Below are 12,100 nucleotides of genomic sequence, written 5' to 3'. Positions count from 1 at the left end.
CTTTCCTTGAAATGGCCTCGCTCTCCTCCACAGGGTTGACTGGAGCTCCCCATCCCCCCTCAGGACCCACAGATATCCAACACTGTATGAATGACCCTCGGAATGATCCGGTACCTACGTTCAGCACATGGTTGGAAAGACTCTGTGAAGTGTAAAAATGTATTTTTCAGCTTTTAATGTAAACTACAGAACTTAATGGTAAGAGCCCAGCTATACCGCCATGGTCCTTCCTGGAAAAGGCTGAGGGAAATGTGCTCAGAGACTGACTCATCATAAACTAAATAGCAGATCTGAGAGACAATGATGGGGTCAAACCTTTGGCTGAAGCAAAACGAATGGACACAGATGGTGAGGATCAGCTTCCTGTTATGGAGCTCAGAATCTCACAGAACACAGCCTATTATGAGGTTATATTGACATGGGAACCTATTTTTATGCTGTAAAGAAAATTGTTTCAAGAAACTTAGGTTCTTGGAAATGTAGTACAAAAGCACTGTACATGTTTAGAAGATTGAGTACATTGCTTTCCAGCCCCGTGCAAGAGCACAGCACCCTAAGTATGGGAAACCCTAAGGAAATGACCAAGTCAAGTACATTTTGGCCCAGGATTAAAAAAATACAGTAGTTTAACTGAAAAAGAAGTTTACAGTACTCTGCTCCTGAGGGCTGATATTATGTAGCACATCTGCATTCATGTTCACACAATATTCAAAGGAGACAGAACAAAGAGCTGCAGGGAGAAAATACAAGAGGGCATGACAAAGCCAAGGAGGATGGCAAGCTATATTTAGCAGACATGAAAGAAACCTCTTGTCTTTCTTGTGGACTCTAGATACTCCCAAAACATGTGCTAAGGACAGGCATCTCAATGTCGCTGGGGATGGAGGAGCACATGATAAAAGCCAGAGGTTTCCAGTGTTAGAAAATCAAAGGACTATTTCTCTCTACTCCAATTGCTCCTGGCCCTGTTGTTATGGCATTATTTTATAGTTACAATAGCACAGCCTTCTGTCGAGGAGAATGCAGCAGAAATCATAAAATAAGGCTACCTGGCAACATGGAACTGAAATAGAACAAAACAGGTTAGGAGTGAGCAAGGTTTACTTCGACTAAACACTCACTGCTCGAGATAGAGACAAGCACAATAGGAGTTCAGTCCTCTGCAAGTGCTCTGCCCTGACCTGATTCACAAGTACCCCGATTTGCCATTTCCTCTGCTTGCATTTTACTTTGCAAGATCGATCCTTGTCTCATATTGCTTGTCTTGAACCGGAAGAGGCTCAGGAAAGGATCAAACCACTCAGATTCATACTGGTGCAGGCAACGTATCCCCGCCCACAAATGGTTCCCACCTTTGCGTGCACAGAGCAGGCTGCTGTAAGCAAGAGAAACACCATGGCTTATTTTCATATATAAGCTGTAAAAAGCAGTTTTCACTTCCCTAATAAGATATATTCTTCCTCACAGCTAGCGTAAAAGAAACTAAACAAGATATAGCCAAGAGTCTGTGCTCATCTCTATCTACTAAGTGTGATTATTCTATAATCATATGAGTATACTATCAATCAGTGCTATTAAAAGCCCATCTAAGAAATTCATTTCGAATTAATACTCAAAATAGATGTTAAGCACACCTATCAGGAAAAAGGACAAATCTCCCAAATCTGAATGCCCGTCCCTCTGGAATCGGTAATGAAAGTGCAGTAACAAAACCCACGTAAGTTACACACTCCTCCAATGCAATGCACAAATATCCACAATGAAAAATACTCTAAAAATAAAACCAAAGAAAAGGCACTGGGGCGTAGGAAGTGCTTCCTCTCCAACAATGCTTCTGTTAGCATTTACACAAGAATCTTTTCCGGGGAGCTTGGCGTGGAAACAGGTTGCTTTTACGCTACGCACACTGAGAAAAAATAAACTCAGCATTTTTACCTTTTGCATGTGTATCTGCGCTTGCTCACGTTACACACAACCCCCTTCTCCTTCTGCTCTGAGCAGAGGCTCTTAGAAAACCCCACACAGGCTCAGGAGGCCATAGCATCAGGAAGACGGCCACAGCCACCAACTGCTGCTTGTCCTCCCTCCCTATGGCTGGGCCCAGTGGCTCGGTTGCATTCTGTACCTTCAGCCCCATCCCTGAAGAACACCTCTGTGACCTGTGGGACAGCCTGACTTTCACTGGTACTCCATCCTTGGCCTGGGGGACTCAACTGCCCTTGCTTTGGATGGCAAAAAAAAACAATCCTAAATCAGCAAAGCTGCAAGGTTGTGGCAAGCTGCTGGCTTGTAAGCGCTAGCTGGCAAACAGGAGGCAGATGTGCCACCATCAGCTGGCAGCTACCCATCCCACACGCAGAAGGCAGTCACGCTGCCACAAGGTTCCTGCATGCTTCCTATATCCCTCTTGCTATGTTCTCCTGTGCTTCAGGACTGCACACGTGCAGCACAGCCGTGCCGGCATTGTGCCTGCTGGCAGCCCCGGCCCTGCCCCTGGTTCCGCACTCACCTCAGCTTCTCCTCCTGCGACACAGGCAGCCCCACGCTATCCGGGCGATCCCGTCTCCTCCTGTACAGACCTGACTGTGACAGCTCCTTCAGCTGCAGGGCTGTCATATTTCTCTACCTAGAGCTTTTGTGTTGTTGCTGGGGGGGTGTTTTGGCTTTGGGTTGTCTTCCTCCCCTCCAGATGAGCCTGCTTGCCAAGACGCCCGGAGAGAAGAGGCTCGGCGTCTGCACACCTGCGCTGCCGGAGCCGCGAACCTCTGCAGGCAGGCAGCCGCCTCTGGCTTCCTGTTCCTCATAGGTACACACCCTCCTACAGGGCACCACGTTTCCTTTATCGCTCGATCACACCTCGGGGATGGCTGCCACAGGCTGCCCGGTGTCCCGCTGCTTTGCTCACATTGCGACAGGAGAGCTCCGGTGTGTGTGGTGCCAATGGCACAGCCCAGCCAGCATCGAGCAAAAAAGGGGCAAAAAAAGAAAATCAACGGGGCCCCAAGGAGTTAGGAACTCTTCCCCGCTGTAATTTATGACACAGAGAAACTTATAAGTGCTATAAAAACGCGGAGCTACTCAAGCACATAAGCAAACTCTCATACGGAGATTCATTCAGCAAACAGCAGCAAGGTAACTTCAAAAATCAGCACTGAAATACTCTTCTGGAAGCACAGTAACACTGTGCTGGTCAGAAAACGACCTTTCCCCCCACTACTCTCAGCTACCAGAACACAACCCCCTATCTTTTGTCACATTCTGCAGTGATGGAGCGTCCCTGTGTTGGTTGCAAAGCAGGAATGAAACCGCTGAAGGTTTCCTGTGGGACAGGAAGGTGGCCAGCAGAGATTTGCAAGCTGTGTGTCTCCTCTCAATTAGTAATGGAAGTCTTCATTTGAACTGGAAAGAGACTTTCGAAAAAAACCTCATTGCTACTGACAAAACATTCACGCTGCTCTGACTTTATTCACCGTACAAACAAACCCTGAATTCACAGTTCTCACTTCTGTGATGCAAAGGGTTGTTTTCGTTTTTTTTTTAAAAAGAATTCACATTTAATTAAAGCAGAGAAACCTAACACTTTGTCTAGGAAAGGAAACGACCTATTTGGTGTGAATTTCAAAGATTATTGTTCAAGTGTTTACTTTGTAGTGGAATACATAGGAGAGAGCATTATTGTAATACTTGTCGCAGAGGGAAGTGTAAAATACGTACTAATGAGTAAGTCCCTCCTTATCAGTTATGTCAAGATTTCCAGACAGAACACAAGCACAGTAATTCCGTATAACATTATGAACGTGCTTCAGCCCAGAGTGTCATCAAAATACAATCTAAAACACTACAAGATGGAAAAAGAGAAATTACTGTGGAATCCCATAACATGCCAAACAGATGATAGTTGGAGAGATTCAGAGTGATTTATATGATGTTTAAAGGCTGCACACATTGAAATGTCAACAAGAGCTCCACAGCCATACTCCTGTCCTCAGGAAAATGAGAGACTGGTCGCAATATCTGCCTAAACACGCTGCATTCCAGATTCAAACAAAGTGCTTCAAATCATTTCTCAGTGCACAATAGGATGAGCTCAGCTAAACGACTGCTCCCTGCAGTCAGTCAGTGAGTTGATGCAACGTGAATGCTGTGATGGGCTCAGGATAGAGGTGGCAGACGCTCACGGCACAGCAACCTCTAATCATTACCAACAGGTTTCACTGTGCTTTAAGCATCAGCGTAGCAATGATACCTCTTTGTTCAAACAAACAATTAATTTTAAACAATAACAGTGTAAAACGTGTGCTTTTATATTATGAGACAAGCCCATCAAAAATTAACAGAATTGCTCTTTACAAAGCCACTGGGGAACCAATTCACTCCAATCTAAAGCAAGGCAAGATGGCTGTTTTTTTAAAACAGAGCTGGCTGTCAACTAACTCTGCAGCATGCATTCTTCGCTGGCTTCTTCAGCACACCTCAGTGGGGGTGTAAGCTGCTTTAGAAAAGACTTTCTTCCTGGAGACAAGAGGAGAAGATCACAGACAAGCTATCTATTAGGAAGAAATCCCAGTGGGACTCCTTTTCTGCTCAGTGGGATCTTGCAGCAATCCTCATGGGAAAGGAGGCTTCAAGTCTGAAGTTGCTCAAATGCAAAGTTCCATTTCAAATACACATTGTAAAGATGGTTTCCAGTGAGGTGTTGGAGAATGCAAATGCCTTTTGCCCACTAACTTGCTGAAACATTTCCCGAAAGCAACACAGCTGGAGACAGCTCCGCAGGAAGAATTCCCCAGGCAAGTGCCTACTGCCCCCCTTCCTTCTCCAGCCTTCCAGCCTCTACCTTCTGTTTATAATTCTATTCTAAGAGATTACATTCTTACATTCCTCCTGCATAGGAGGGGGCTACTTGGATCTTTCACATTCCAGGGGAATTTTTGAGGACAGGCCAAGTTACCACCGCTCCTCTTGCTACCGACAATACATAGCCTCCTTTTATGTTCTGTACTTTGAAGATTCATCCTTCAAATTTCAGTGCATGCTTCTTCGCTCATGCAACCAGCCTTCCTCCTTCCTCCAAAGAAAAAGTTCTGCTTACCGTCTGGTTCATAATAATCACAGAATCATAGAATGGCCTGGGTTGAAAAGGACCACAATGTTCGTCCAGTTTCAACCCCCCTGCTATGTGCAGGGTAGCCAAACACCAGACCAGGCTGCTCAGAGCCACATCCAGCCTGGCCTTGAATGCCTCCAGGGATGGGGCATCCACAACCTCCTTGGGCAACCTGTTCCAGTGTGACACCACTCTCTGTGTGAAAAAACATCCTTCTAATATCTAACTTAAACTGCCCCTGTCTCAGTTTAAGACCATTCCCCCTTGTCCTATCACTATCCACCCTCGTAAACAGCCATTCCCCCTCCTGTTTATATGCTCCTTCCAAGTATTGGAAGGCTCCAATGAGGTCATAAGAACCATACTGTCAGTGTTTTGTTAGAGGGAAATATTCACCTTGTCTAAGCAGCAAAAGACAAAACCTAAACAGAAATGATGCAGTCCTTCATCCACCCCATATTATGTGGTAAAAGGGTCATGCTTGAGTTTTCACTTAATCCCTACAAAGCATTTATCTTGATATGTCACATCTGAATGTCACTGATATCTCACACCTGAAAAGCGTTTTGCAACTGCTTTTTCTTGCAACTGTTTAGAAAAGGTGCTCAAAATGCTGGGGAAATACGACTGTTTTGTGGGTATTCAGAAGAACTTTGCAATTTTAAAATCATTTAAGACAAGTTAAGACTGGTTATATTTCACCGTGTTGAGAAGGATAATTCATGACACTAAAGCCCATGATGCAGATATAGTAATAATAATAACAAAACCCCAAAACACCAAGTACTTCTAATTCAGTACATTACTTGATGAGTTCTTATGTGTAGAGAATGCACATTAACTACAGAAAGTAGGGAAGACAAGGTTTCAGCATTCTCATTCCACACAGGGAAGCTTTTATCAATGTTACTGATCTTTATTTTCCACTCCAGTGGCACATCCTTGTATTTTTAACTTTGAACAGACCACCCAATTTCAATCAAATTTAGTTTGAAGATTTTCAAAGCGATTGGAAAAGCTGTTTACAGGGCAGCACAAAAGGTCAAAAAAATAAATCCAAAGAGCATTGCAAGGAGAGCATACAAATGCCTCCAGAGCACACACAGTTAAAATGTGGCAGCAAAGGGGGCGGAAGGGAGTGCAGATTTCTCCACCCACATTGTTTCTCCATCCCCCATCGCTGACCCAGCTTATCACTGGGATGAGTTTTCTCAGAGGGATGCATCCAAAGTGTTGGTTTTCGGCTGTTTCTCACAAGGTCTGCAAGGAAAACACTCTTGAAAGTCAAGATTAAAAATAAAATAAAAAACCAAAAACAATAACTACTCTCTTTTCTATGCTTTTCCTTGGAGAGCCTTCCCACTGACACGAGAAGCAGCTGTGCTCCTGATTTGCTGTCCATATAGCATACAGCTCTGGGTGCCAAGGAATCCTGCCCCATGCCTTGGGCCAGTGCTTGAGAAGATAAAGATAAAAGGAAACGAACAGAGAGAAATCAAGCCACAGATCTAAGCGCTTGAACCTTGAAAAGAAAATTTCAAAGCTTTGTGGGAGCCTAAACTGTTGATTCAAGGAGCTAAATAATTGCCTAATTACATGCTTCCTTCCTTGTGTCTAATGGGACACCAACATCTGCTCAGATGTTTCTTACCCTGCTCCACTTAGCAATCAATCAATCCTGAAGTATGCATATTTAATGTGTGGATTGCACTAAGTGTGGGGCACTTTATCCACTGCAAAGCCCTACTTGGATTAACATCCATACACAGTCAAAAAGTGCAAGAGCTGCAGTTTGCCAGTAGCTGCTGTCTTTTTAAACTACTTCTACGGCTTCACCTCCCTGCCATAAAGAAGTAAAGCAAAAAGCTGCATGGTGATGCACTCAACACTCACCCAGGCAGGGGCTCATTCAATCCAACAAAGTACTTTGGGATTTGAGGGGGCAGTGGACTGGTGAGGTGACCACCAATGGATGCTGTGGTGAGGATGAGCAGCCCTCCTTCCCCCTGCTCTGGCCATACCAACAGTATGGCATCGAGCTTTCAGCAAATGTTATTTCAAGAATAATAATATAAAAATATAGGAGCGAGTGTGGGAAAAAAGCTTCTGTTGATCTGGACACAAACCAAGTTCTTTTGGCTGCCTCCCCCACACTCTGCACCCCATGACCTCCTGCCCAACTTGATGCATAAAATTCAGCTGTAAAGCACACATCTGTCTTCAGCAAGCAGAATCCAGCTTGAGGCTGAGCTTTACAACACCTCCCTCTGCTGGGAAAATGCTGCCCTACTGCTCAATTCCATTATCCCTCTCTGCACCCAGGGATCAAAATGTGCTTCAGTAATTCAGTCAGCAGCCACGCTGAGAAGTGAAAGGACTGACAGATCAGCAGCTGAAAATGCGGGTTAGTATTATTATTAGAGTTGTATCAGTTGGTGACCACTGCATGAGTAGGCATGCAAGAAAGAAAATATGATACAGCACAAACCAGATCTCCTTGCTATTTGTAAATGAGCCTCTTATGAAGAGTAATAATCAAGGTGGAAAGCAGTTCCAACTGTTAAGATAGCACTGATGCCCCTGCTGAGAAGGTTTGCTTCTCTGGCAGAACAACTGAATTTGAACATAAAGAACTGCCTCAAATCGCACCAGAGGAGACAACTTCTGCATCAGCTGGGACTAATCCCTTCTTCCCATTGAAATCACACTTTGAGTGTTTCACACTTTCAGTCACTCTGTGGTGGTCATTCCAAAACACGTCGTCTTCCCCAGCCAACAACAATGCGGTTGCTCAGAGCTGTGAGCAGTGCGGTGCATCTGCAAACCAACCCTGAATCTTCTCTTCTGTGAGCCTGGGTGAGTACAAAATGCTTTCCCTAAAAACCCTCCAGATGAGCAGCAGCTGAAAGAGTACCGAGAACACCGGGATACCTCCACACATTTCAAGCGCGATGAAGGGCTCCATCACAGCTCTGTATCTGTGCTGTTTGCTTTTAGCAGTGATACAACCCAGCAGGATAAACTATCACTCATCCCCTTCCTAACTGCATTTATCACTGTTCTGTGCGTGGCCCCTGCTCATAAGATTTTCCCTGCAACTAACTAAAAGACCACATAACATGTCGCCAAACTTTTGGCTTGCATTCAAGCAGCAAGCAGAGACAGACAGAAACACAAGCGGGTGAACACTTACAGACAGGGTGTAGCCTCACCGACAGCAGGCTCTCAATAAGCAGCCTTCTCCTATATATAGCTTTACACTGTATACTCACTGTTTGCATGTTTTCCCCGTGGTTATTACTGGTAGTTGTGATAAAGGGAAAAAAAAAAAAGTGACTTAGCCAACCACTTCCTTCTTTCACCCTGTAAAAAATTCACACAGTGAAGAAGAAAATAAATACACCAAACAAAATTCCCAGTTTCAGCTCCATAAAACAAAATCCATCACACAAATCGTCCATTCCAAAACCACCACGAGAGAGAAAGATGCAAATCCTCTCCCTAGAAGGAGGAATACAGTTTTAGTTATATCACCTGTATTTTTAAAATGACAGAAGTTCAAAACTACCAAAACCTGCAGAGCGAACAGCCAGCAGCTGTAGATCCACTTCTTGGGACCCTTCAGATGTTCCCATCTTATACACATCCTGCTATCCCAGGGACTGAAGTCATCTCCTGAGGTATAACTTCGCTTTTGGTTATTTTATGCTGACACAAGCAGTTCTTAGGTGGATTACCTCATGCTTACAGGCTGAACTGCAGATTATTCTAGCACAAGGTTTTGGAAAGGGCCCATGTGTCCAGTGCATGGTCGTCTCCAAGGGTGTCCTCATTCAGGGGTCAAAAGGCAAAGGAATGGGCAACAACACTGTGCATAAATGCTGAAATCTCAAAGAACTTGAGTGTCTCAGGTTCTCAGCTAGGAAGAGAAACTCCTGGCTTCACAGGTAAGCAGCAGTACAGTTAATCTACCCAACAGCAAAACCTCACTAATGTCAAATGGAAGGAGAAACCCCTCTCTTCTCACTCTCACACTTGCTTAGAAATGAGGAAAACCGTTTGATTTTCTTCTTTTCTGAGCCAGCTTCATTCTCCACCTCTTGGAAGACCACTGCCCTTCTCTGCCAGCTTTGGCACCGGGCATAGCCTAACTGGGAATAGAAAACAATCAGCACCTCCTAGAGCAGATTAGTGAGATCAACCTGCATGGCTGAACAGGAGCCGAGCTGTGCTGTTGGAGTGTGGATATAGGCCCAATTCAGTTTCCCTAAGGAAATCTGAATCTGTTGACACCATTTCAAAGGCCCCATGCAATCCTTTACAGGCTAAAGCAGCAACATCACACAGAATCACAGTGGCTGAAGGGGCCTCTGGGGATCATATAGTCCAACCTCCTGCTAAAGCAGAGAAGCAGAAGGCCAGAGCTGTGTAAAGAGAAGGCTCACAAGGCCACAGCCACCACAGAGGTCACACAGCTGGGCAGAACTTCCAAGCTCGGTTCACACAGCAGCACAGCTCTAGGAAACATGCAAGAGCAGATCTACCTGCCAGTATTCTCCCCACACGCTCTTCATTAAGTGGCTTGTGGCCTGGAACGGGTTACAGAGAACAAACTATGAAGATGCAGTTCTCACATATTGTGCAACCTACCTAAAGGTAGCTTTCTTCCATTTGCACTGGACAGAGTAAACAGAACAATTATAAAGGCTTCATATTTTCTATCCACAAATATCTAACTATCCTAACGCTATTTAACTTCTCATTAACAATAGAGGTTACCAGACATTCTGATAAAGTTCATAAAGGAATTCAAGAAAAATGCTGTTCTTTCCTTGATCATTCAGAAAAGTATTTATGTTTGTGTGCTAATGGACAGAACCACTAGCATTTCTGTCCTCTTTAGATTGTTTTAGAAAACTGAACTTAAAAGAAAATACATCATGGGAAAACATGACTGCTTGCCCTCGGTGCTCCAAAGCAGTGAAACTGAGCAGGGCAGCCCTATTTTTACAAGAGTATTTAATGGAGAAAGTGACGTGCTGCTTTGATACCCAGCATTTCTGCAAGCATTTGATAGTGGCACTAAAGGTAATGCAGAAATAATTTCCATTTGGATATTTTAAACTGTACTTACATAGAATCATGAAATCACAGAATGGTTTGCATTGGAAGGGCTCCAAATATCATGTAGTTCCAGTTCCCTCACCAGGGGCAGGGTTGCCAACCACTAGATCAGACTGCCCAAGAACCCATCAAGCTCAAGCCTGGCCTTGATCACCTTCAGAGATGTACTTAGAACACTTTAGTATATTTATCTGCAATATTCAGTGCATCTCTGAAGTCTGTTGCACAGTGTTTAATTCTTTCTTGCAAGATTTTTGTCAGAAAATGCATTCATCTCATTAACATTTTCTTAAATGTTTTGAACGCATGCATCAAATAATGCTATTCCACACCAGCTCAACATTTGCTTTCCCTTCACCATGTCTCTCTACACCCTGCCTTTTTTTCTTTCTGTTTCTGTCTTTAGGCCACTTCACTTTATCACTAACCCTTTTCTCTGGGCAAATTAACAATATAAGTTATCTTTCCAAGCTGCTGTTTCCTATACCACCACATAATGTTCCTCATATAAACTTCTTATCTCTTCCGGTGAAGGCCCTTCAAGCACAAAAACAGCAGAGCTGTATTAAATTTATCAGTAGACAGCTGCTAATCTAGAAGAAAGGACAAGCTACAGCTTTGTCTCTCAAAAGAAGCATGGCGAATGTCAAGGTTGTTATCGAGGATGAAGAAAATCACAATGAAACAGCTGCATTACAGAATGAAAGAGAGGCCTCACTACTGCAGTGCATATTATTTCATACATTGCTCATATGCACTTTCATAGGAAGCTGAGGAGAGTGAGTTGATTCATGATGACTGCAAAAGCCGCATGACTTAAGAGGAAGATACCAAGCATCATTAAAAAGGAACTAGGAAAATGTGTGTTAACTTTTAAATAAACACTTTTTAAAACAAGTTTGAGTCACTTATTAAGGAATTCGGACTGAGTAAAGTCTGTTTTTCAGTTTTGTTCTCTCTGAAGCAAAGGGGCCACAAGAACAGCCGCAGCCAATGCTGTACAACTGAACCTACACAACTGGGGTTAACATCACTCTAACAGCAGCACACAGATGGGGACGGGTCCCCACAGCTGCTCTGGGACAGATCTGTGTCCTTCTCCCTGTCTCGGGCAGTTTGGGCATCTCCCCATGAGGATGTCTTGGAGGTGCCTGCAGTGCTGGGGCTGGCGGAGAAGCCAGACAGTCACACCCTGCAGCTGCCTGCCCTGTCACCCTCAGATCACCACTCCTCGGGCAAAACAAGCAGAAGAAAGCACATCTCCACGTCTCAGCTGTGTCAGTTTGCTGAGGGTGTAGACATGAGATGACTGAGCTGATCTAGCCACTCTACGCCATTGATGGGCATTGTTCCTCTTCTTAGGTTCCCCTGTTCTTCCTTCCCCATTACTGCACTCCTACCTCCCCTCTCCTCCAGCTCCAGCCACAAGGAGCAGCACCCTCCTGTAATCACCTCCTGCTGATGCAGCTCAGCAGAACAGGACAGGTTTTGGAGTGGATGGGTTGGTGAATTCAGCTGAGATAGAGTGTGGGATACATGCCACTCTCAGCACAAGGGAGGGAAGGAGGAGTGCACAGGAAGCATCTCCATTTCTAGAGCATCTATCCTATGAAGAAAGGTTGAGGGAGTTGGGCTTGTTCAGCCCACAGAAAAAAAATCTCTGGGAAGACCTCATTGCGGCCTTTCAGTACTTGAGGGGAGCTTATTAACAGAAGGGAGACAGACTTTTTATAATGCCTGATAGAGACAGAACAAGGGAGAATGGCTTTAAACTAAAAGAGGGCAGATTTAGGTTAGATGCTAGGAGGAAATTCTTTACTCAGAGGGCAGTGAGGCGTTGGCACAGCTGCCCAGAGAAGCTGTGGTGCC

At 44.6% G+C, this 12,100-nt stretch overlaps 1 protein-coding gene across 6 annotated transcripts in view; it reads right to left on the bottom strand.

Moving 5' to 3' along the window:
- Positions 1 to 12,100, bottom strand: part of LIMS1 (LIM zinc finger domain containing 1) — a 64,819-nt gene that overhangs the window by 28,727 nt on the left and 23,992 nt on the right. Inside the window, exon 1 of one of the 6 annotated variants that reach the window (XM_010728207.3) lies at positions 2,510 to 2,758. The exons of 3 other annotated variants lie outside the window; for them this stretch is intronic. In XM_010728207.3, the coding sequence (XP_010726509.1) occupies positions 2,510 to 2,616 (107 nt within the window). In that variant the 5' untranslated portion in view covers positions 2,617 to 2,758. Of the gene's footprint in view, positions 1 to 315; positions 387 to 2,509; positions 2,759 to 12,100 lie in introns of those variants that run through there. 2 more of the 6 variants (XM_003203187.4, XM_019623377.2) reach the window with 2 other exon arrangements.

The sequence above is a fragment of the Meleagris gallopavo genome, chromosome 1 (assembly GCF_000146605.3).
Source record: "Meleagris gallopavo isolate NT-WF06-2002-E0010 breed Aviagen turkey brand Nicholas breeding stock chromosome 1, Turkey_5.1, whole genome shotgun sequence".
Classification (NCBI taxonomy): Eukaryota; Metazoa; Chordata; class Aves; order Galliformes; family Phasianidae; genus Meleagris; species Meleagris gallopavo.
The sequence above is the reverse complement of the archived record's forward strand: the minus strand, read 5'-3'. Positions and strand labels throughout refer to the sequence as shown.